Source organism: Lampris incognitus, chromosome 8, assembly GCF_029633865.1.
Source record: "Lampris incognitus isolate fLamInc1 chromosome 8, fLamInc1.hap2, whole genome shotgun sequence".
Taxonomy (NCBI): domain Eukaryota; kingdom Metazoa; phylum Chordata; class Actinopteri; order Lampriformes; family Lampridae; genus Lampris; species Lampris incognitus.
The window spans coordinates 32324741-32351046 of record NC_079218.1 but is presented as its reverse complement, the minus strand read 5'-3'; the positions used below and the strand labels follow the sequence as shown (position 1 = coordinate 32351046).

Sequence of the window (26306 nt, the reverse complement as noted above, 5' to 3'; positions counted from 1 at the left end):
ACTCTAATTTTACACAGGTAAAATATAAATGAAAAACTCTGAGGTGGTACAAGGTTTTGATTGGGCAGTGTATACCTTTCATACAGCTGACCTTCTTGTTAAGTGACAGGAAATTGTTTTACACCAGATTAGTCAGTCAGGCTGTCTTCAAACTCCCCTGGACACAGAGGGTTGAGGCCATCTCTCTGCCACCTCTGCTGTTGTTTTGTTTGTTTGTGTTTATCGTTATTATTTTTTGCCAATGTATTTGGAAACCGTTTACTGTACTTGAGTCAGAGTGAAATGAAATGATCTGAACTGATCTGATGCGAACTGAAAACTGGGCTGAATCAGGGCAAAAAATTTACTGAGCTAAAATCACATGAAACTGAACTAAACTCAGCTAAACTGAATTAAAGTGAACTGAACCGGGGTCCAGTGAGACAGCTGTCATTTGTAATGTGTTGGTCATTGATATGCAATAACCATTACCGTTTTCATCCATCATGTATTTGTACCAGTTGTCATTTTCAGTATCAGCACTGTTCAATACATTCACTCATATGTGGACACATTGTGTGTGTGTGTGTGTGTGTGTGTGTGTGTGTGTGTGTGTGTGTGTGTGTGTGTGTGTGTGTGTGTGTGTGTGTGTGTGTGTGTGTGTGTGTGTGTGTGTGTGTGTGTAAATGCTGTATTTACATATTCATCTATGCATTCAGTGCCATAGCTAATTAAGCCTTCTTTTCTAGGATGACTACATTCCATATCCCAGGATTGAGGAGGTAAGCTATTCAAGCAATTTTACAACTTCTTGCCTCTGAAAGACAAACCTCAATTTATGCCATTAGTTTGCTTATATTTGCAGTAGATGTAAACAACAAACAATTAAATACACCAAAAAGGAGAAACAAATTAGGGAATGGTCAAAATGGTAAACTAGATAGATAGATAGATAAATAGATAGATAGACAAAATCAAGAAAAGCAAGCTTTTAGTAGGGCTCTTTTATGAATTAATATAGCTAGCTTGATGCAGAGAAGGGGCCATTCTATAAAGATTGTCAGTTGTATCTAGCCAAACCAGTCTCATCATTTGAGGTCATTAAGCTTTCGTGGTTTGGCCTCTCAGTGAGAGTAATTTCTCGATTTCTCCTCTTTGAATGAAACGGAATCGTTCAAATAGTGAACGGTCTAATCAAAGCTTTGAAGACGAGGACAGCTTCCAAAGCTATAGCAGGACCACTCACATTGGTATTCGAAATCACCCCCAATGAGAGGCAGGCCAGACCTGATTTCCAGAGCGAGATCAGTGGGATCATCACATTAGCTACCTGCAGTGTTAAACAACCCTGCCATCTTGGAACCCAGAGGCTAAATCGTTGTCAGATGATTTAGCCTCTGGGAACAACAGCCAGTAGTTTGGGGCTTCCAGTGTAGCTGCTGGCGGCTCACTTCATTTCCTATGAATACTTCCTCTTCCATGCGCCCGTCATTGTTTACAGTCAGATTAGCAATTTGAGATGCGAGAATGGAGTTGGAGTTGAGAGATGACGTCTATAACCAGACTGTTTCACGAGCAGATGACACAAGTCAAGCGTTTCTCCACACAATACACAAACATTGATACTTTTTGTAGGCGTTTTAGGTCCAGATGACATTTCAGCCAATTTGTTCTGCCTCTTTCGCTCCCCACATGGACTGTTACCAACATGCAACCAAAGCATGTTCCTGTAGAAATTGCCACCTAATCAAATGTGATTGGTCAATACTAATTGGACTAACTTGGAACTCAAAATGGAAACAGAAACCAGAACGTTTCCAAAACCAAAATCTTGTCCCATCCCAACCGATTCTATATAGAATCTGTTAATAGAAATTGAAAAACCCTGTACTGAAAGCCTTAGTGTAAATTTCACTCAGAACGTTCTTGTGCTTTAAGATGAAACTTAGATATTTACCAAATCCTTTTTTATTTGGTCTTTCTCTTCAACTATCACGGCCTTGTGAGGGCAGGTGTTGGAGAGAGGGGGTCCTTATCCCCAGGTCATCCTCCCAGAGTTTGGAGGATACTGGATTGAGGAAGTTGACGCTCCGCCCACATCTCAACCTCCCTCCGCCTCTGCTGAGAGTAGCCTGAGCCACAGGGAGGAAGAGGAGGAGGCAGGAGGAGTAGAAGGAGGAGGAGAAGAAGAAAGGGAGGCCTCGCCTCCTGGGGGTTATGGGTATCATCTAGAGGAGATTAATGAGTCGGCGCTGGCATATCGGAAACACTTCCTGGGCAAGGTGAGTGCTGAGGGATGACATATCTAATGCCAAGGTTAGACTTCACAACAATTTCTATTTTTCCGATGGTCACTATGTCAGATAAGACAGTAAGAATTATCTAAAGCCTTAGACTTTCTCCGTCCTGGGGCAGCATATATTGCAAATTTTGATTGCGACATATACCCACGCCTTCCTGGTCCAGTGTTAAATTCACAAGTAATCGGGGAGGACACAACACACGTCAATGAAAAATCAAACAAGGAGAGCCAACCATTTTTGTTTGATTTTTTTTTCAATTGAAGAGCAAATGTGCTCCTATTGGCAAACACCAGGGGACACTTCTTTTACCGACTTCACATATGTTGTAAATGTTGTTAACCATATTGTGATAGACCAATAAAATATGAGGCAAGTAGGAAGGGGACACGCCTACTAAATGCTCTAGGTATAAGTATGGTAAACTTCTGGTAGAAGCTGTGGTATTCTGCTACAGCACTGCCATTTTGACCCTTACTCTTGCTTTTCACCCCTTCGTTGTGCGTTTGTTTGTTGTGTGTGTGTGTGTGTGTGTGTGTGTCAAGTCAAGTAAGCGATAGCGACAGATGTACTGACCGGTGGCCACTCTTTCAAGGATGAGAATGTGCACATCCTTGATAGGGAGGAACGCTAGTTTGAACGGGGAGTCAAAGAGGCTGAAGAGGGAACGACCATTCCTGAACGGGGGATGGGGGGGCTAAGAGTGCTATCTTACTGTAAACTACTAATAAGACACGTTAGTCCCTAGCTAACGGGTCTGACCCTTTAGCCGAGCTGTTAGTGATGTCGCCTTGTGGTGCAGTACACCCCGTAACAAATCCCGCACCGGTCAAGAAAATAACCGGTTACAATAGTGGCAGCGGTGGGATCCGGAAGTGTGCAGATCCTCAGAAGTCTCTTCAGAGCGCGGAATGACAAAGCGCGAGGGCGCGCTTCCGGGGAGGGTGACGACTGTAAACTACTAATAAGACACGTTAGTCCCTAGCTAACGGGACTGACCCTTTAGCCGAGCGGTTTGTGATGTCACCTTGTGGTGCAGTACACCCCGTATCGAATCCCGCACCGGGCAAGAAAATAACCGGTTACATTACAATGCTGTGATTGCGACCATTCCTCTGTGAATAGTACACATGACCATTGTAACTCTAGATAATGGTCACGGCAATTTGCATATGAAACTGATGGTTGGTTACGATTGTTATGCCACTGTGTTGTTTATGTGGGCGGGGATACCGGCAGTCGGTTTTAGACTGAAGAGGTCACTTATGCTCCTTTTCCACTACATGGTACTGGCTCAACTTGACTCGACTCGACTCGCTTCTGTGTCGTTTTCCATTACCACAACAGTAATCCCTCAGTGTAGCTGGATTTTCGGCTCTTCATTTTTTTCAATTTCAAAATGTACATTTTAAGATAACTCCGCTTCGACCGCTTCGGTGTTTAAAAATGCTGGGTGATATCCCATGTGCGCATTGATGACGCAATGACGCAAAATGGCGCAGTGACGCATTTCTGTGACCAATCAGAGGCCTGCGTTGATTTTGGTACCCGCTCCAGTTTTTTAGAACCTCGACAAAGGTGGTACCAGAAAAGTGGTAACAGTTACCAAAATGCCAGTGCTTTGCAGTGATGGAAAACGAAAAAAGGGGTGAGTCGAGTCGAGTTGAGCCGGTACCGTATAGTGGAAAGGGGGCATTAGATGAGTGATGAAACGTTTCTCTCAATAAACGTTGTGTCCAGATGAACTGATTCAACTTTCTGTGATTAGCCTGTTCCAGTGATTCGAGCACTGAAGCAAAACAAAATGCTACTGGTGAAGCGCCACTAACAGAATTCAGCTGCGGCAAGCCTGTCTTGTCAAACAGCTTGTAGGTATGATTTTACAAATACGAAAAATGTAAAGGAAAGTAGAACCGACTGACATTAGTTAATTGACTTAAATCCCGGTGCAGCTAATAATAAGCTGTCCATTTTCATTAGGGTTTCAAACCATTTCTTATTTAGATCCTTAATGAGTAGCGAAATGTTGCGCTCCTTTATGAGCCAATGAGAAACGCGGTTTGTTCTGTATATTGATACTCAAGTAATAAAAGTGAGAACAACTTAATTAGAAATTATAAGGAAACCATTTTTCTTCATAATCCATTACTACAGAGTAATTTGAAAATAAATTAAACACTTTACAAGGAGCACTCTACTTACATATTTTACACTGTGTGTGTGTGTGTGTGTGTGTGTGTGTGTGTGTGTGTACTTACGTAGCCGCCAGTCGTGTGTGTTAGCATAAGCTTATGCTTCTCGGGGCTCCCTGTCTATACACCATTTCACCAAGATGACGCCACCTTAGGCGGCACGTTGACGCAGTGGTTAGTGCAGTCGCCTCACAACAAGAAGGTCCTGGGTTTGAGCCCTGGGGTAGTCCAACCTTGGTGGGTCATCCCAGGTCGTTCTCTGTGTGGAGTTTGCACGTTCTCTCTGTTTCTGCGTGGGTTTCCTCCGGTGGTTCTGGTTTCCTCCCTCAGTCCAAAGACATGTAAGTTAGGTGAATCGGCCGTACTAAATTGTCCCTAGGTATGAATGTGTGTGTGTATGGGTGTTGGCCCTGTGATGGCCTGATGGCCTGTCCAGGGTGTCTCCCCGCCTGCCGCCGAATGACTCATGGAATAGGCTCCAGCATCCCCCACGACCCTGAGACCAGGATAAGCGGTTCAGATAATGGATGGATAGATGGATGGATGCCACCTTAACCCTTTCCGACCTAATTGTTTTTAACCTTAACCCTCACCCCAACCCTAGTCCTAACTTTTTTCCTTAACTCTAATCTGTCCCTCTTTTTTCTCCCCAATTGTACATGACCAATTACCCCACTCTTTCGAGACATCCTGGTCACTGCTCCACCCCCTCTGCCAATCCGGGGAGGGCTGCAGACTACCACATGTCTCCTCCAATACATGTGGAGTCACCAGCCGCTTCTTTTCACCTGACAGTGGGGAGTTTCACCAGGAGGACGTAGTGCGTGGGAGGATCACGCTACCCCCCCCCCCAGTTCCCCCTCCCCCAAATAGGCGCCCTGACTGACCAGAGAAGGCGCTAGTGCAGCGACCAGGCCACATACCCACATCCGGCTTCCCACCCGCAGACATGGCCAATTTTGTCTATAAGGATGCCTGACCAAGCTGGAGGTAACGCGGAGATTCGAACCGGCAATCCCTGCTAACTCTAATCTTAACCTAACCTTTAACCCTTATTTCAATCTAATGTTAACCCCCAGGTGAAATGGCATACAAATAATGTGTCCCTATACTTCCCTGCTAGCTACAAACAGCAGTGGCCTTCTCCCCCTCAAGTTTTCTCCCACCATGGAGGCATTTACTGAAATATTGAGGTAAATGGGAAGAATATCAACTTTTTATTATCTATTTAAAACAAGGGTTGTTTTAAATAGATAAAAAAAGTTGAATGTGTCAGTGAAAAAGCAGAGTGTGCCGTAGAGCATTTTCTGTCGCACATGGAGGTGTGTGCGCGATGTTAAGCAGCATGCCTCAGGAGAAGGAAATGCTGGTAATATTAAATGGCAGAACACCCAGGGGCAGAGAGAAACTGCCCAATTTCTGATCCCTCACACATCACCAGAATCTGATGGGGTTAAAGACACACCTCCATCAAAAAAAATTTAATTCTATGTCTGGAAGATGATCCTATAAAGGAAATATTAGTCTACACTCTGGTTGCTAGATCCATAGAAAAAGAAGGAGTCGCCTATTATCCAGTCTTTATCTGATTGATTATAGACATTGCTGTAGCCTAATTCGGATTAAGAAGCCAAATTCCCAATATTTACATTCAAATGCACAATATTTCATAAATCATGATGCATAAATAATACAAGGGATAGATACATAGTTGTAAACATAGCCACATTAATACATTCGTGTTCAGAAGTTTGTGTTATATCAAATATATTAAAACGTTGGAAAAATCAAAAGGGTTGCTTTTAATAGATAAACAAAGATCTGAGTTTGTAATTTGCTACTGAGTGCACTTTTCACCTGCACATTTTGCTTTCATTAAAGTATTGAGCTTGTTTTTGAACTTTTGAGTTTTGAGTACATTATAAGTCCCCTTAACCCCATTTCCATATTTTCATTTCTCCAAGGTGGTAACCCCAATTAGCGTGTGGCATGAACTAACTAATGCTACAAGGGCTTTTTAGAAGCTATAGTGGTAGAATTGTACTCACAATGCAATAAGTAAAAGGAAAGACATTGAAAGATGTTGCAAAAAATTCTTCTGTGAAAAAATATCCACACACCTAGTATCAATACTTAAACTAAACATGCACATGGTAAATTGACTGCGTTTATATAGCACTTTTCTAGTCTACCGACCACTCAAAGCACTTTACAGTGTATGCCTCACCCATTCACACACTGATGGTGGAGGCTGCCATGCAAGGCACCAACCTGCTCATCCGGAGCAGTTAGGGGTTCAGTGTCTTGTTCAAGGACACTTCGATACACTGTCTGGAGGGATCGAACCAGCGACCTTCTGATTACTAGATGACCCGCTCTACCTCCTGAGCCATACCGCCCCATGCATCACATAACCCGTCTTTCATTCAGATTGTAAAATTCTCTTGGTAGCACATGTTAAAACAACTGCAAATTGAGGGAGTTGACGTTTCAATTTCTTTGTCTTCCTTTCATACGTCCTTGAATAACAGCAGATGCAGGGAAGCCAGTCAAAGGTGTACTGTCAACCTTTAAATCTCACATTTGAGTTTAACATTCAGTATTTCAAAAAAGTAAAGTCATAATAATAAAGTATTGTAAGGAAATGTCTTAAGGCCAGGAATGTTTTGAAATTGTAATTAATTGTGATTAATAACAGGTTATCTATCACGTGATTCACTCAATCAGATAGACACATTTTCAGATGCAGATTTTCTCTTCAGTATTTTTTTGAGAATTTTTTTTCCTCCCTTTTTTCTCCCCTATTGTACTTGGCCAATTACCCCACTCTCCGAGCCGTCCCGGTCACTGCCCCCACCCTCTCTGCCAATCCGGGAGGGCTGCAGACTACTACATGCCAGCCGCTTCTTTTTACCTGACAGTGAGGAGTTTTGCCAGGGGGACTTAGCGCGTGGGAGGATCGCGCTATTCCCCCTCCCCCCTGAACAGGTGCCCCAACCGACCAGAGAAGGCGCTACTGCAGCGACTAGGACACATACCCACATCCGGCTTCCCACCCACAGACACGGCCAATTATGTTTGTAGGGACGCCCGACCAAGCCGGAGGTAACACGGGGATTCGAACCGGCGAACCCCGTGTTGGTAGGCAACGGAATAGACCGCCATGCCACCTGGACGCCCCTTTTCTTGGAAATCTTTGAGTGAATGCCTTGTGTTTGTGGTGTTGACTTCAGCAAAAAGTTTGTTGTTGAAAAAGAAAGTTGTGATTAATTTCACTTTCATGGGTTAAAGTGAAGTCTGACTTCGGCATGGATTTGAATGTGATTTTTGTTATATTGTATGTCCATCTATCCGTCCATTATCCCAACTGCCTATCCTGTCATGAAACACAAACACCTTACACTCTTTAAGCTTAAATAACTGCATCGCGACAACCCAACATCTCTTACCCCTTCCCTCTTTTCAGGAGCATTTAAATTTTTACTGCTCAACCAGTAGCCACGGCAACCTCCTCCTTTCTGTGAGACATGAGGAACTAAAGGCGCAAGAATACCTGCATGTCATGCTCAGGTATAAACACACACACGCATACACGCACATACACACACTTAAGTACACACAGACACGTACTGAAATAGACACACAGTAACATGTGCAAACACACACACACATACATGTGCACCAATATATATATTGATGCATGGTCAATAATCCAGGTAAGGAAATCCCAGAAAGTTGAATCGGTTCATCTGGACAAAGCGTTTATTGAGAGAAATGTTTCATCACTCATCTAAATGACCTCTTCAGTCTCAACTGACTGCAGGTATCCCCACCCTTATAAACAATACAGTGGCATAACGACCAGCACCGGCACAGTGCGTAACAACCAAAACCAGCTATCGCTTTTTTTTTCTTTTTTTGGGGGGGGGGGGTGGCTTTTCCTCCTTTTTTCCCAATTGTGTCTGGCCAATTACCCCACTCTTCCGAGCCATCCCGGTCGCTGCTCCACTCCCTCTGCCGATCCGGCGACAGCTGCAGACTACCACATGCCTCCTCCAAGACATGTGGAGTCGCAAGCTTCTTTTCACCTGACAGTGAGGAGTTTTGCCAGGGGGACGTAGCGCGTGGGAGAATCATGCTATTCCCCCTTTTCCCCAAACAGGTGCCCCGACCAGAGGAGGCGCTAGTGCAGCGACCAAGACACATACCCACATCTGGTTTCCCACCCGCAGACACGGCCAATTGTGTCTGTAGGGACACCAAGCCAGAGGTAACACGGGGATTCGAACCGCTGATCCCCGTGTTGGTTTGCAACGGAATAGACCACCACGCCACCTCGACGGCCCCCAGTGATCGCTTTCTTATGCAAATTGTCATGATCGCTACTTGAACGTGAACTCTAATTAACTCTTAATTAATGGTCATGTTCTGGGATTTACCAACATACATAAACATGCACTTGCACTCGCATGCACACACACATACACATAAAAACACAGACGCATACATATACAGGCATAACATGTGTTGAAACGAACTCCTGAAGACAACCTATCGCTCGGGATAATTCTAGGAGCCAGAGATTGCTCTATGTTAAAGTATGGAAAATAAGAAGTTCAGTCGATCCTTTTACCTTTCATTTTTGGTCACAGATTTAAGAACGGAAAATGGAAATGTGGGGGACAGTTAATTTGCTAATGTGAACGGTGGAAATTGAAAGGTGGAAATTTGAGTTTTATCGAGGAAAACAGAAAAAAATGTCACAGCGCAATTAACATACAGAATTGAGTAACTCGGGGCATCCGGGTAGCATAGTGGTCTATTCCGTTGCCTACCAACACGGGGATCGCCAGTTCGAATCCCCGTGTTACCTCCAGCTTGGTCAGGCGTCCCTACAGACACAATTGGCCGTGTCTACGGGTGGGAAGCCGGATGTGGGTATGTGTCCTGGTGGCTGCACTAGCACCTCCTCTCGGGGCGCCTGTTCAGGGTGAAGAGGGGGAATAGCGTGATCCTCTCACACGCTACGTCCCCCTGGCAAAACTCCTCACTGTCAGGTGAAAAGAAGCGGCTGGTGACTCCACATGTATCGGAGGAAGCACTTGGTAGTCTGCAGCCCTCCCTGGATCAGCAGAGGGGGTGGAGCAGAGATGGGGACGGCTGTGAAGAGTATGGTAATTGGCCAGGTACAATTGGGGAGAAAAAGGGAGAAAATCCAAAAAAAGAAAAAGAAAAAGGATTGAGTGGGAAGCAGAGACACACATATGAGAAACCATGTCTACGTGGTCACTGAAAGCCAAACATCCCCCTTCCTTGAAGAATACACTGTGCCAATGAAACCATAGCAATAAACCATGAAAACACAGGTGGGATAAATAATGAAAAGGGTGTGTGGGGGAGGAAAGCTGGGGAGGCGCTATCTTGGAGAGGGGAAATCCTAGTTTATGCCTGACTTTTATAGCACATTAACGATAGATTAACCCACAAATGCAAACATAAATACACAAACACACGCATACACAAATAAACATGCATATTCATATTCTTACACAGATGACACACTCGTACAGACACATTCAAACATGCACACATACACAAATTCTCTCTTGAGCAGACACAGGCACACACACACAGACCCAGCATAGATGGTTAAACACAGCTTCCAGAGCTGTTTGTCTGTCTGCTGTTTGTCTTGTGGTATTTTGGTCTGCTGGGGGAGCTGCATGATGAGGTGGGGTAACCTTTCTCCCTGGTGTGTGTCCTCTCAGGTCTCGTGTTAAGACTGTTTACCACAGGCTGTTGCTAGGAGATCTGCCTGAAATACCCAGTGTTCCACAGCTTGCCAAGGTGCACCCTCACACACACACACACACACACACACACACACACAAACAACGACATTTACACAGGTACATAAACACATTAGGACACACGCATTTTCTCTTACACACAAACACACACAAATACACACGTGCATGTACATTCATGCATGATCAAAATGCCCCTTTTAAACTGTCTCTTTGAAATCGCATACCCTGCATCAGTCTTTATTCAAAGTTCTGTTTTTTACAGAATCCTTTTATCTGGTCAATACTGTCACTTGTTTACCTTGAATTATGTAATCTATATCTGTAATGTGTGTATGTGTCTGTATGTTTGTGCCTGTGTTCATGTGTGTGTCTGTGTGTGTCTGTGTGTCTGTGTACCACTCCCATCTGTCTCCTGCTGTAGTTGCTCTGTGAGGATGCAGTTGGTCTGCGGTTCAATCCCGTCCTCTTCCCCAAGGTGAGGGCACCCTCAGAGAAACAGATGTTTTCTTAGGGGAAGCTGCACCCCTTAAAGCAGAAGCAGAGCGGCAAGTCAAATGATTCGCATCACATGCCATCTGCAGCACACGCAAGAAGTTGATGCACAAATATGAAAAGAATTGTTTTAACAGTGCTCTCATAGAAAATATGAGTCGGTAGGAGCTTTTGATGCTGGAGAGGGGAGCAGTGCTCTGAGCAATCGCGGGGTGTCAAGTAGATATGCGTCACTGCCAGTGTGGGGATTTTATATTGCGATGAATAGGGCCGTCCCTTTTGACACATGTTAACAAACACCAGTGTGCTCTGGCTTTAACCCCCCCCCTTTTTCTCCCCAATTGTACCTGACCAATTACCCCACTCTTCTGAGCCGTCCCGATCTCTGCTCCACCCCCTCTGCCAATCCAGGGAGGGCTGCAGACTACCACATGCCTCCTCTGATACACGTGGAGTCGCCAGCCACTTCTTTTCACCTGACAGTGAGGAGTTTCACCAGGGGGACGTAGCACATGAGAGGATCACACTATTCTCCCAGTTCCCCCTCCCCCCTGAACAGACGCCCGGACCAACCACAGGAGGCGCTAGTGCAGCAACCAGGACATATACCCACATCCAGCTTCCCACCCAAAGACACGGCCAGTTGTGTCTGTAGGGACACCCTACCAAACTGGAGGTAACACAGGGTGTCGAACCGGCAATCCCCGTGCTGGTAGGCAACGGAATAGACCGCCACGCTACCCGGGTGCCCTGCTTTAAGTTTGTCTGTGGTAGTGTCTTGCACTACATAGGTGATGGAGGTGCTAACCCTGACAGTGACAGTGCATTGCTTTAAACACAGGGCCAATGATTATCAAGTAATAAACCAACATAAAACAGCGGTTAAGCAATATTAGCACAGAGGGAGCGAGCGTGAGGAGAAAGCAATGGAGAGACAGAGAGGTAGAGGAGAGAGAAAAGGAGAGACTGGAACAGAGCAAGGAGAGAAATAGAAAGATGAAGAGAACAAGAGAGCAATTAATGGAGATAACCGTGATGGAGCATCTTGTTTAAGCTTGATTCTGTGTATTTCTGTGACCATCTGTCTGTTGTTGTTGTTTTGGTTTTTTTTATCTTTGTCTGTATTTCTGTCCAAGGCCTCTCAGCTGATAGTGAACTACGATGAGCATGAGGTGAACAGCACATTTAAGTTTGGAGTCATCTATCAACGTTTTGGCCAGGTACCTACCCTCACCTCACCCCGACTCACCCTTCTTTCTCTCTAGTTTAAACCAATTAGTAATCTTCTATTTGCTAAGTTTGCTATTGCTCTCGAATTTCTGAACTTATCACATGATCCAATGGTTGGTTAGGTTCACATTTAAACACTTGATTGTTCTCTCTAACGCCACAATTGATGCATCAAATTTTTTTTCTCAATGAATGAATTCAGAAAGTCTTTGTATTTTGTTTATTATGTTGCTGTGCAACGCAAATAGACTTATAATAATGATATTATGTAGTCCTGCAGAACTACTTACATTGTATGTTGAATGAAGGTGCATTAAGTGAAATGAGAGCTGTTCTAAACTTTTTCTCAAGCTATATATGAAGCTGTGGCAAGATTTAAGTACTTTGGAGGTAGGAGACAGCGGAGGCAATACTCTTATTTATCTCATTTATTTAACATCCCATTTAAGAAGCCTGACACTCAGACAATATGGGTTCCATTTAAAGAACAACCCAGTCTTGATCACCCCCTTTTCTGAGGCTATAAGTGAAAAGTTCAGCCATATCAGAACAACCTTAAACAACATTCAGTGTCAGCCCAGCAGCACTTCTCTTCTTCTTCGGCTCCTTTCTCTGTCTACTCAAATCACAAACATACAGTAATTCCCCAAGTCTAAATGTCCACACTCACAGACCCACAGATTTAGACGCGTGTTCCAGATGAGTCCATACTGAAGAGTTGCTGTTGTTCTGCAATGCTACAGACTTTGCTTAAGGGAATTACCCACAGTTTAGTCCATTGTGAAATGTAAAATGGGGAAGACAGGGGGATGATAGGGGAAAATGTACACACAAAACATGGAAGGAGCCAACAAGAAGTTCACATTTAAAAAACAGCAAAAACATACAATGTGCATGGCCACTGAGGTTATGATAAGTTCCAAGTATGTTTTCATTGTTCATTTGTTTTGTGCCTACAGCATAAATGGGAAATCAACAACAAACTCTGCAATCAATCAAATGGTAAAATCAGGCAATCAGTCACTTATGTGTCTTATTCTTGAAGAATGCAAAATAAAACATAAAACCAAAGTGCTTTCCCCTTCCTCATATTTCTACCATTTTGAGCCCTTGCACCCCCCTGCCCCGAAATGGTATAATGGTGGCTGTGGGGTGGGTGAGGGTGCAGTCTTTAATTGACTCAAAGTCTGCTAGGGGTCAGTGTTTAGGGCTTAGGGTGGGTGGACATCGAGACAGAGCCTATGGCAAATGAGACAGCTGTTTCTCATTGCAGAGATGAGCCACTCCCAACTGTACCTGCCCCCCATCTCATGTTGCCTTCAAATAGACCGTGGGGTTTTAGTATGGGAAGTCAAGCACATGATATGCATCACATTCAAGTAGTGGGAACACTGTTGCTAGGCAACTGTGAAGCCATGGAGGCTAACGATCTAGCTAACAATTTGTGGGTCAGTCTTTTACTTTGGAACAAGTTTTTGGAAAGGTATAATGACAGAGGAAAAGACAACATTTCCCTTGGATTTATTAGGAAATTACAGAAAAAGACTCTAAACAACTAACACTAAAATATCCAAAACAGACATCCATGGTCTCTGCCATTTTTTTTTAAGAAAAAAGAAATAAGAATCCTATCACAACTCATGATCTCAAACTAACAGAACATGTCTACTTCCCGAGTCGCGAATGCCAAAACAGTGGTCGTTTATATGGACTCTTCTTGTGACCATTATTAACACGACCCACCCATTTGTTGGCACCATAATATCAAAAGCACACTCCTGCTACCAAAGTTTTCATGCAAAAATAACCCATAAATCAAACAACCCATGAATGTAAATTAATGGTTTATTTCTGCAATCAATAACCATGCTTCATAGTATATTTAATATCTGTATGTTTCACATCCGCATCCGAGGTGATAATGCCATTGAGGGTGCAGCCGGATTCAACGTGCTGTCTGTTTCTGCTCAGGTGTCTGAGGAGGAGCTTTTTGGAAACAATGAGGAAACACCAGCATTTACCGAATTCCTCGATCTGCTGGGAGAAACTGTAGACCTCCAGGACTTCAAAGGGTGAGTGAGAGAGAGAGAGAGAGAGAGAGAGAGAGAGAGAGAGAGAGAGAGAGAGAGAGAGAGAGAGAGAGAGAGAGAGAGAGAGAGAGAGAGAGAGAGAGAGAGAGAGAGAGAGAGAGAGAGAGAGAGAGAGAGAGAGAGAGAGAGAGAGAGAGAGAGAGAGAGAGAGAGAGAGAGAGAGAGAGAGAGAGAGAGAGAGAGAGAGAGAGATGGGGGGTCAAGGGTCGCATCAAAAAGAGAGCAATATCTGGGCATCTGGGTAGCATAGCAGTCTATTCCATTGCCTACCAACACGGGGATTGCCGGTTCGAATCCCCGTGTTACTGCCGGCTTGGTTGGGTGTCCCTACAGACACAATTGGCCATGTCTGCGGGTGGGAAGCCGGATGTGGGTATGTGTCCTGGTCACTGCACTAGCGCCTCCTCTGATCGGTCAGGGCACCCGTTTGGGGGGGAGAGGGAACTGGGGGAATAGAGTGATCCTCCCGTGCGCTATGTGCCTCTGATGAAACTCCTCACTGTCAGGTGAAAAGAAGTGGCTGGCGACTCCACATGTATCGGAAGAGGCATGTGGTAGTCTGCAGCCCTCCCCGGCTCAGCAGAGGGGGTGGAGCAGTGACCGGGACAGCTCAGAAGAGTGGGGTAATTGGACTGGTACAACTGGGGAGAAAAAGGGGGGGAAATCCCCCCCCAAAAAAGAGAGAGCTTTGTTCTATGGAGCTGTAAAGTGGGTGAGAGACAGAGCAAGAGGAAGAAAGATAAATAATGTGGATCTATAGGAATGTAAAGATTAAAAAACAGTGTGACAGAGAGGAAAAGTGCATTGCAGACGGGCAAGGAGTTATCTTTAAATGCAAAGCAACTCATAGAAGTGGAGAACAACCCCCTTATTCATTTACGTGCTTGATAACTAATCCTTCTTTCCAGGGGGGGCAAAGAAATAAAAACTCATTCCAGGGATTTGAAGTTAAAATGTGTTCAGCGAGACTTGAGACAAAAGAAATGACCAAAAACATTTTACAATATAAAATAAAATGTAAAATTGAACAAATCAATATCCAGCCCCCTGTGAATCCCTGTGAGATGGATCCTACCATAACCCATATATGCTGAAAAAACTTTTTGACTTAGGCTTAAGGTGTAAAAGGTCAATTTAAAGAAAAGAAAGGAAACATGATGAAGAACGATGGAAACAATTTTTACATTTCTTCAATAGCATCAAATTCTGTTAACTTGTCGACACTTCTCTAGCTTTTTCTTGGTTTCTATTGACAGATTTATGGAGTTCCTAGGATGAATCTTTGGTCACAAACAGTTATCGGAATCACGCCTGATTCAGATTTCGCAGATTTTTTTGTGTATTATTTTCTAAAATTTGGACAGAAACATGTCCAGCGGGTGTAAATGAGAGGACTGAGTGGGCAGGAGTCGGAGAGGCAGTCAGAGAGACAAGGGAGAGAAGAGAAAGGGGAAGATAGATCCAGTCTCCTCACATATACTCCTCCTCCCCCTCCTCTACCTCCTCCCTCCATCCCTGGCCTTCCGGTAGATTCCGAGGGGGTCTGGACGTGTCGCATGGCCAGACGGGCTCCCAGTCGGTCTACACCGTCCACAGAGGACAAGAAATCATGTTTCATGTCTCCACCAAGCTGCCATACACAGAGGGAGACACACAACAGGTACACAGCGCACCACACAGGTACACAACACGGCAGGTACACAACAACACAACATGGCAGGTACACAACAACACAACACGGCAGGTACACAACAACATAATATGACAGGTACACAACAACACAAAACGGCAGGTACACAACAACACAACACAATATTATGCAACACGGTTGGTACACAACACAGCAGCACCATGCAAAACAAGACAGGCAGCATTTTCTATTTGCAGCTCTTAGTGAGTATTAACCTTTTGAAATCCATAACCTTGAGTTTGACGTTTCAAGGTCACCTGAGGTCAAAGGTCAGGATACCAAATGATAGGCTGTGTAGGAGTCATCGATGGAAATTTATGGAAATCCGTTCCACAGCCATTTTTTAGTTATACTGACATACTGTGTAATTCAGATGATGGCCCAGTACAGCTACCAATCTTCAAAATAATGTATTTTTACAATAGCAATGGATATAGTTATACCTTATATGAATAATGAGTATTATTGCCTGAGTTTGAAGTAAATTGGACATATCTTTTACAAGTACTGGCAACAAAAAAAAACAAAAACAAAAAGAGCACTTAATTGGTGACCTTGACCATGAACATCTCTCAAGTTTGTCAAACATTTGATGGGAACCTTCTGGGATGGTAGCTCATACTATCTGTCATTTAATTTGTTTGTCCATTTGTCAATGCACACCCACACACATGTACATACACAAACAGAAATAAATAGGATCAAAACATTGAAATATAACCCAATTTAGAACAAAAACAGAATGTAGATTTGTGTTGTGTACCCCCCTTTTCTCCCCAATTGTACCAGTCAAATTTTTTCCACTCTTCTGAGCCGTCTTGGTTGCTGCTCCACCCACTCTGCCAATCTGGGGAGGGCTGCAGACTACCCCATGCCTCCTCCAATACATCTGGAGTCGCCAGCCACTTCTTTTCACCTGGCAGTCAGGGGTGTCACCAGGGGAACGTAGTGTATGGGAGAATCACACTATTTCCCCCAGTTCCCCCTGCCCCCTGAACAGGTGCCCTGACCAACCAGAGGAGGCGCTAGTACAGCGACCAGGACACATACCCACATCCGGCTTCCCACCCGCAGACATCACCATTTGAGTCTGTAGGGACACCTGACCAAGCCGGAGGTAGCACGGGGATTCGAACCAGAGATCCCCACGTTGGTAGGCGACGGAATAGACTGCTACGCTACCCGCATGCCCTGTGTTGTGTATCTTAAATGGTTAAAGTTATTTGGTTGATACATAATTATGCCATAATGAATTAAACTGTTTGGTCTAAAAGTGGGATGAGTTCATGTAGCCAGATTTATTTTCTGACCTAGAAGCGCCAATGTCATGTTGAAATTAGGTCTAGTGCTCCGTGAAACAAAACTACATGACACAATGCTAAATGTATACAACTGAACACAACATTTAAAATGGTAATGATTTACATTGACTACATTACACAATACATTCATTACACAGCTATAGACAGTCTGTAGATATGCCAAAACTGATCCAGTATGAATCATAAAGGTTTTATTCATGTTATGATTCCACCTTGCAGGCTTATAATTCTTGTGCTAGGCCTACTTCACATCTTGACTGAGTATTCAGCTCTCCAGATGTGGTATGGTATAATCATCAAGCATGCAGCAGCAGAAGACTTTAGTGGAGGCAAGAAACTAGTCAGTAGGCCCAACATGAGAATTATCAGCTTGTGAGGTGGAATCATGACATATGAATGCAACCTTTATGTCTAATACTGGGGCAGTTATGGCATATCTACAGACTTTATATAGCTGTATGATGAATGTGTCATGTAATGTAGTTAATGTAAATCATTACCAATAAAATTACAAAAGTAACAGTGTCCATACACATACAATACAGTACCACTACAAGCAAAGAACGTTTGGGCACCTGGTTAGCATAGCGTTCTATTCCGTTGCCTACCAACACAGGGATCGATGGTTCAAATCCCCATGTTACTTCCGGCTTAGTCGGTCATCCCTACAGACACAATTGGCTGTGTTTGCAGGTGGGAAGCTGGATGTGGGTATGTGTCCTGGTTGCTACACTAACACCACCTCTGGTTGGTTGGGGTGCCTGTTCAGGAGGAGGGGGAACTGTGGGGAATAGCATGATCCTCCCATGCGCTACATCGCCCTGGCGAAACTCCTCACTGTCAGGTGAAAAGAAGCGACTGGCGACTCCACATGTATCGGAGGAGATATGTGAAGTCTGCAGCCCTCCCCAGATCAGCAGAGGGGGTGGAGCAGCGACCAAGACAGCTCAGAAGAGTGGGTTAATTGGCCAGAGACAATTGAGGGGACAAAGTGGGAAAAATCCAATTTAAAAAAAAAAAAAGAAGCAAAGACTGTTAGACAACAAAACCCAGGCCATCATGCATTCATATTGCTCTGCCATCATCTGAAATTAAAAAAACTCATGAAAAACATTGCAAAGCTGATGGAGTTTGTTTATTCTTGCGCCTCAAAAATGTTGTGGTCAGTTTACAACATTGCTAAAGTACAACTGTTTTAATGCCAGCTTCTGTGACACCTTCTCCCTAGCTCCAGAGAAAACGACATATAGGAAATGACATCGTGGGGGTGGTTTTCCAGGAACAGGCCACACCTTTTGTTCCCGATATGATTGCCTCCAACTTCCTCCATGCCTTTATCCTGGTCCAGGTAGAGAGGCCCTGCTCGGACCACACTACCTATAAGGTATGCTACTGCTAGGTGGCCACCAGTCGAGCAGTGTTGAATATTGTTCATGGATAGCAGGTCTGTTAGCCCTCTTCCATGTATTCCCAAAAGACAGTGACCACCTTGTGCTGCCTCACCTATTAGTATCGTTGTGTCCAATGAACTCTCTACATGTGTTTCCCTTTTATCATTTTAATGTTAGGCCTACATCATTACCATAAATGTGGCCAGGATCTGTTTTACCCTTTTGTCTGACAAGTCTGACAAGTTATTTTTGTAATGGATGCACCAATGTTAGAATTGAAAACCAGGAGAAAACTGGAAAATTTGCAAACCAGGTCTCAGGGTACCGCAGGAGCTGGCATATCAGCAAGTAAGACACACGTATCAATAATCTAATCTGTCAGGTCAAAAACAAAATTATTAGTTTTATTAGAATGTGTTTTTGACCCAATTAGATTGTATGGGATAAAGGGGCCTACCTAGTTGTTGGTTTTAGTGAAGTGCCTCCTCTGTACATCTTCAAATAGTGCATCAGTTGTGTATGTTCTGTGGGTCAAAAGGTATGTTCACTTGTGTTCACAGTACATGTACAATGAGCGTAAGTGAATCCAAACATCATTTTCTAAAGAAATGTAAACTTATATTCACTGTTTGGCAACCAAACATAACACATTTCAGAGACATTGGTTTCCAAACCTGATTGTTCAGTTTTCAAATTGACTTCTCCGGGTCCGGTCAAAGAAGTCGACCAGCTGTCTAAATGTCCAATATTTTTTAACCAAAACTGTCCACAATGCATATGCTGCCCAACTGAAGCAAGGAATCTTTTAAAGTAGTGTTTGTTTTCTCACAAGCAAGGCTGAGGTATTGATTAGTGCACAGGTTACAATCTGTGTAGATGGTAATAGGCAAAAAACATAATCACATTGTCAGTAGCCTATGCATGTGCATTCAAGGCATGTGGTGTTCAAGTATATCATGGCAAAAATTATATTCATTGTTTCCTCTGTTACTGTTTATTTTCTAAAAGCGGTGATTGTTGGTGATATTTGGATTTGTACCTCGTGTTTAGAAATCTTTAGATGTGCTTAGTGAATTAAATGTCTGCCACTGTTGGTGTAGAAATCACAAGGCATGGAAAACACTCAAATGCACAAACAAGCAAGTGTTGGATCCAACCGCCTCACTCAAATCCCTCCAACACACACACACACACACACACACACACACACACACACACACACACACACACACACATCTTTGATGTAAAATTACCCCCCCCCCCCCCGGGGGGCATCGTGTTGTAAGATTCTCATTACAGACACCAGTTGTGCTCCATGACCAACATGTGAAAATATAGGGAATAAGCAATTTTGCACTAAAACCATTACATATTGTACCTGCAGACCTAGGAAAACATGTGTTTTGTAGTATGGGAGCAGTATTTTACTAAAGTGGGCCTTTGAACAACCTCTTAAAAACAATTTTTTTTTTCAGCTGAAGCTCAAATAGCAGACAAGCAATTAATTTAGCCGGAGAACAATTTTTTTCATCTTGCAGTGGTGCAGAGGCCTCAATACACCATATCTTACAACTTCTGTTTGTACACACACACACACACACACACACACACACACACACACACACACACACAGAGATAGATAGATAGATAGATAGATAGATAGATAGATAGATAGATAGATAGATAGATAGATAGATAGATAGATAGATAGATTTTACACACATACAGATACACACACATAAACTTACACATACACATTTCAAATACCCATTATTTCACTGACAGCAGTGAAAATGGCTACTAAAGTTGATTATCTGAAGCCAGTATGTTGATTATAATCATAATATCTTAACATCAACTACTGCTTTGATTGACAGGTGTCCGTCACAGCACGAGAGGATGTGCCATTGTTTGGCCCGCCCCTTCCAAACCCCTCAGTCTTCAAGAAGGTGAGAGAGAGCACACTTTGTTTGTGGGAAGTAAAATGACTACTGATCCAAACAGTTAACAGAAGTAAAAAAAAGAATTTACATGGTACACGTTGAACATATGATCACAGCTCATCCAGCAAACAGGTCTATCCCTCTCCTGAAGTGGACTAAAGCTATTACAGATCATGTTAGAAAAGCTGTACCCTTTCTCCTGTTTCCTGCTGCATCTGTAACAATCTACGATGGATATCAGGGTCTTTCAGAGAGGACACTATTTGTATTTGTATATGCATTCGTTTAGACAGACAAATCAAATGAAACCCAAAGTGAGCATGACATCGACACTTGTTAGGATACTAAAGTTATTTCTCTACAACTATCTTAAGTTTAAAGCTTTTACAAACTGTAAGTTTATAGCTTTAATAAACCTATCCATAAACATATGAGCATACCACAAAGTACCAGATTTGACCAACTTTTCTAGGGATGGCAGGAGATTTTTTTGACAATGTAGGAGTGAACAGTGAAATATCGGTGGTGAATTCTTGCTGTCTGTGTTAAAATCACAGTATATTGAAACAGTGGTGACATGGTGGAGGGCCTTCCATTATGCCAAATGTGTTAGCGATGTTATTGAGTCCAGTGATGGTTTGTTTTTTGCTGTTCTAAGCAGTAATTCAGATGTTTTATATAAACTGGGTTATTGCCTATAGTTGCCTTGTGCTAAAGTCCAGGTTTTCACCCCACCACCACCACCAGCTTTTCCTATGATTTTGGCAAAAGGCTTTCAAATGCAAGTAATATTAAAAACTCAAAGAAAGTTGAATCAGTTCATCTGGACACAGCGTTTAGTGGGAGAAACGTTTCATCACTCAACTAAGTGACCTCTTCAGTCTCAGCTGCAAATCCCCACCCTTATAGACAATACAGTGACATAAAGATCAAAACCAACGATCAGTTTCATATGTAAATAGGCGTGACCATGAACCAGAGTTACACATGTGAATAGTATACATGGCCATTGAAACGCTAGTTAGTGGTCACACCTATTTGCATATGAAACTGATCGTTGTTTTTGGTCTTTGTCACTGTGTTGTTTATAAGGGCGGGGATACCTGCAGTCAGTTTAGACTGAGATGAGTGATGAAACCTTTCTCTCAATAAACGTTGTATCCAGATAAACTGATTCAACTTTCTTTGATTTTCTTACCTGGATTATTGAGCAAACATAAAGAAATATTAAAAAACTATTTTGAAAGAGCAAATATTAATATAAAACTCATATTTTGTGTTTTGCCAATTATCGTAATTGGATTCAGGAACATCCCTAGTGGATATATTGTTGGCTGGGCCACAACAGCGGGGCCAGCCCTACACATGCTGTTGTCCGTGAGTGAGTGAGTGAGTGAGTGAGTGAGTGAATTAGTGAATGAGTGAATGAGTGAGTGTTTCAGCATTGGTCAGATGGCCAAGTTGGAGTTTCCCCATTGGCCATGGGGGGGGGGGGGGAACTCTTTCAAAATTAATCGCTGGGAACAGTTTTCTATTACGTCATCAGCTGTTCATGGAAATTGTCAGAACAGCCACTTTTTAAACATAGTTGCACAAAAACAGCCATTTAATAAATGTAGTCGTGTTCCAGCCATATACTAGGTTTTAACCTAGTCTTGTTTTGTGTAATGTAAAATGATTACTTGATGGACAGGTGGATGGAAACAATTTAGATGGAAATTAAAGCATTGCACGTCACACATACTCTCAAACATATTAAAATTTGTATTTTCCTACCAAATGTTGTGGTCATATGCCTTCATTTACACATCACTGGTCAAGGTCATCTAAGCTCATTGTAGGTCATTGAAGGTCAGGTGTCTTTTCTTACTCCAGGGTCCGGAGTTCAGGGAGTTTCTTCTCACAAAGCTTATAAACGCAGAGACCGCCTGCTACAAAAGTGACCGCTTTGCCAGACTGGAGGTGAGCACTGAGTCAGTGATGCACTGAATGCATAACACAACCATGTCCTCAACTTTGCCATTTGATTTGTTTTCAATGGCCCATCTGTGTGTTGGGTATTGAGAGACAGCCAGAAATTGGGAGTTTGTAGCGGTTCTGGAGACTCTGCGATCTTTGACCTCTCTTGAGCTAATTGGACAAAAAATGATTATACAAATACTTCATCAAGAAAGAAATTCTGGTGGTCACGTATAAATATGGATGTGTGAAGGAACGGACAAGGGCTGCTCTCCTGGATGGCCTCCATGATGAACTGCACAGGCGAACACAGAGCATGCTGGGATTGACTTTGGGTTCAGAGGAAGATAGGGCAGAGAATGGTCACGCCCATGGAGGATTACTGGAATCTATCAAGGTGCGTGTGTGTGTGTGTGTGTGTGTGTGTGTGTGTGTGTGTGTGTGTGTGTGTGTGTGTGTGTGTGTGTGTGTGTGTGTGTGTGTGTGTGTGTGTGTGAGAGAGAGAGTTTGTATTTTCATGTTGTTCCTGGTCTTATTTGTGGGGCTGGGTCTTTCTTTCTTTCTTTCTTTCTTTTTTCTTTCATTCTTTCATCGGTCCATCTATTCATGGATGGCTGTGGAAGTCAAGGTGAGTTTTTGACTTTATAATGATTACATTCATCATCCTCTCATGTCTCATCAAACGCCCTCTCTCGTTCTCTTGCTTTTGTCTCTTTCTTTATTTTGCTCCCTTTCCCCTCTCCCAGAGGGCGATGCGAGGGCGAAGTGTCTCCATGGAGACCATGGCACGGGGTGGAGGAGGCCTGCCCACAAGTCTAAGTGGTGGAGGTCTGGCTCACATCGGCACAGAGGTGAGGTCTGAAACAGGTCAGGGGGGTCATATGTCAGGAGGAGAGCTCCTCAAACATTTAAACTTTTCCTTAAACATTTGAGACAGCCTGACTGGCCTCTCAGCACTCGGCTCGGGCTGAATTTTTTAATACGTCATCATAAATATTTAGATGTGTTTTTTAGTCTCTCTGTTTTTAACAGGTGACCTCCATTCTTTTTTTCAATTATATCTGTTCTTATTCCTGTTCTTATTGAAACCTAAATCACATTTGGGGGGAGGCACAGATTCTGCTTGGCTACCGTGACTGAGCAGAATCAAACAGGTACTCTGTCTGAAGGGAATGCACAGTTGTATTTTTGCAAACTCCCCATCTTTAAACCCACATCTCCTCTTATCTCCTCACCCGCTCACGTTCTTTGCTCTTATTTGAGCAGACATCTAACGTGAAGTCTCCAGTGAAGAGGCGATCGGGTCTTTTCCCCCGTCTGCTCAGCATCGACAGCCAGACAGAGAAACACAACCATCGCAGGTATCAGCCCCAGTGGCTAACCCCACCCCGAGTGTAGATCAGTTTAGTTTAGTTGTTGAATTGTTTTAATTAGAAAAAAAAACAGATAAAGTAAAACAATGCCAAAAAACAGAATAAAAACATGTATAAGACTGTTAACAAAGATACAAAAAATTATTGTAAAATTGTTATTGTTATATTAAAAAAAAATCAACAGTGGAGAAATTAGCTAAATCAAACTGAGCAGACAACAAAAAAAACTACTTCTTTGTTTGGGAGTGACACTAGAGATTACAACCAGGATCAGAATGAGTCTTGTTTACCTGGGTTTCGCTAATTACTTTTATACAGTTTATTTACTTGTATTTAAGATGCCATTTACCTATGCATATTACCTACATATACTTGTATGACTATATGCACTCATATATATTTGTATATTCTGAATATCCCAGTCACTTTAGTGAGCAAAGAAGCTTTGACAGCTTCCACATTGCTCAAGATGTGAGGTCGGAGACCCCCTCGAGTCCCAGCTCTCCAGACGGCTGCCACAGCAAGGACAGGTACGTCACCGTGTGTGTGTGTGTGTGTGTGTGTGACAATTCACTGCTTATTTTGTTTTTGATCTCCCACAACTTTCTGGCATCAGGACACACAGAGTAATCCCTGTGGTAGAGACTGACACTTTTATGCCCTAACTCCCCAAAGTCAGTGGGACCCATCTGTTCATGACGACATCTTTTTTTTTTTCTTTTTTTTTTTTTGGTCTTTTGAGTCTTGGTCCAACATTATTATTATAAACAAATTAAAATAAAAGAATGTTTCTCATACCAGTCTGTCATTCTCCATCTCAGGATTTAATAAAGAGAAGATAATATTCAATCAGGGCATGCTGAGGCCTGAGGCCTTAATTAAGCCCAGGTCCAACACCATTGATGTGCTCTTATTATCTCCCCCAGGCTCCACATGAAATCCAAAGACAGCAGCAGGATTTCTCGTTCTACATCCAGCACCGGTGATTTCACCTGCACCACAGGAGTAGGAGAGGCAGCCGACAATTCAGACCCTGTGAGTTTGTGTGTGTGAGAGAGAGGGGGGGGGTAAGGGCTTAAAAGTCATGAATACATAATTAAATGAAAAAAGGTAACTAACTGAGGTATGATCAAATGTTTAATACAGCTTGTCATATCTCTATTTTCAGTAGTGATATGTTATGTTCTCTGCTCCCTAACACCCCCCCCATACACACACACACACACACACACACTGCCCAGGTACCTTCACATTCCTCCTCAGCCCTTGAAAACTCCGCCCTGACAGTGGAAGGTCAAAGTTCAGGGGCCCCGGTCATCATGTGTTGCAGTCCCACAGGTAGAGCACAACCAGCCAACACGTTCTCAGAGAAGTTATTTCAAAGCGTGCAGTAACATTTTTTATTCAACATTTTGTCTCAGTTAATTAGCTAAATATGTGTGTTGTGTTTAAAGCGGCTATGTGTGACTTCCATCTTAGTGCTGACTGCTTTTGTTAGGCAATGCGAATAACAAGCACAAATCGATAGACAAGAGTATAGAACAGGAGGACTCTCAGGAGGGAAAATGATATGGCGAATAGAAATTTATTTGTTTAAGCCAAATGTGAAAGAATAAGGCAGGTATCAGCAAGTTTGAAGAAGAAGCAGGTTGTTGTGGGTAACAAGCAGACATTGCAGGTTCTTAAGTTAAGTTAGTTAGCCACTCGGTTCAGCAATCAATAATAATTCAGTCAGAACGTTGCATCAAAAACTTTTATATTTGTTTTTGTAAATTTTGGGTCAGGAATTTTGTTTATAAATGAATAATTTGAATTCTTTTATTCTTCTGTTTGCTTTAAGAGCTGAAGAATAAAAGCTCTCCCAGGTCCAACTTAAAGTTCCGCTTTGACAAGCTGAGCCATTCCTCAACGGTCAGTGTCGGGGAGATGGACTGTATTTGTGTGTGTGTGTGTGTGTATGTGTGTGTGTGTCTACATGTTTAATTTTTTCAGACTACATCAGAAGGTTGTTTGTCTGTGAGTGAGGGGATGTGGGTTCAGTAATGCTTTTTCTGTGTGGGGGGGGTCCCCAAAAATTTTTCAAATATGACTGTGATGTGGTCGCACTCTGAGTAACCAGGCCTCTCTCTGTCTCCAGCATGGACACTAAATATCGATTAAAGACATACAAGAGGAAGTAGAGAAGAAGGTAAGCACAGGTTGTATGTGGTGGCACGGTGGCACAGTGGTTAGCACGGTCGTCTCACAGCAAGAAGGTCCTGGGTTTGAGTCCTGAGGTAGTCCAACCTTGGGGGTTGTCCCAGGTCGCCCTCTGTGTGAAGTTTGCATGTTCTTCCCATGTCTGCATGGGTTTCCTCCGGGTGCTCCGGTTTCCTCCCACAGTCCAAACACATGTAGGTCAGGTGAATCGGCCATACTACATTGCCCATAGGTGTGTGTGTGTGAGTGTGTGTGTGTGTGTGGGGGGGGGGGGGCTGTGATGGTCTGGTGGCCTGTCCAGGGTGTCTCCCCGCCTGCTGCCCAATGACTGCTGGG

The 26306-nt window shown here is 43.3% G+C and overlaps 1 protein-coding gene across 1 annotated transcript in view; it reads left to right on the top strand.

Moving 5' to 3' along the window:
- rap1gap2b (RAP1 GTPase activating protein 2b) overlaps positions 1–25959 on the top strand; it is a 28936-nt gene extending 2977 nt beyond the window's left edge. The window contains exons 5-23 of the mRNA XM_056284285.1: positions 729–761; positions 1992–2261; positions 7938–8041; positions 10240–10318; positions 10703–10756; positions 11910–11993; positions 13975–14075; positions 15624–15753; positions 18334–18489; positions 20374–20445; positions 22315–22401; positions 22652–22795; positions 23145–23249; positions 23665–23759; positions 24194–24301; positions 24698–24810; positions 25035–25109; positions 25612–25682; positions 25909–25959. Coding sequence (XP_056140260.1) covers positions 729–761; positions 1992–2261; positions 7938–8041; positions 10240–10318; positions 10703–10756; positions 11910–11993; positions 13975–14075; positions 15624–15753; positions 18334–18489; positions 20374–20445; positions 22315–22401; positions 22652–22795; positions 23145–23249; positions 23665–23759; positions 24194–24301; positions 24698–24810; positions 25035–25109; positions 25612–25682; positions 25909–25920 — 1893 coding nt within the window. The 3' untranslated portion in view covers positions 25921–25959. The remainder of the gene's footprint in view (positions 1–728; positions 762–1991; positions 2262–7937; positions 8042–10239; positions 10319–10702; positions 10757–11909; positions 11994–13974; positions 14076–15623; positions 15754–18333; positions 18490–20373; positions 20446–22314; positions 22402–22651; positions 22796–23144; positions 23250–23664; positions 23760–24193; positions 24302–24697; positions 24811–25034; positions 25110–25611; positions 25683–25908) is intronic.
- Positions 25960–26306: the final 347 nt, after the last annotated feature.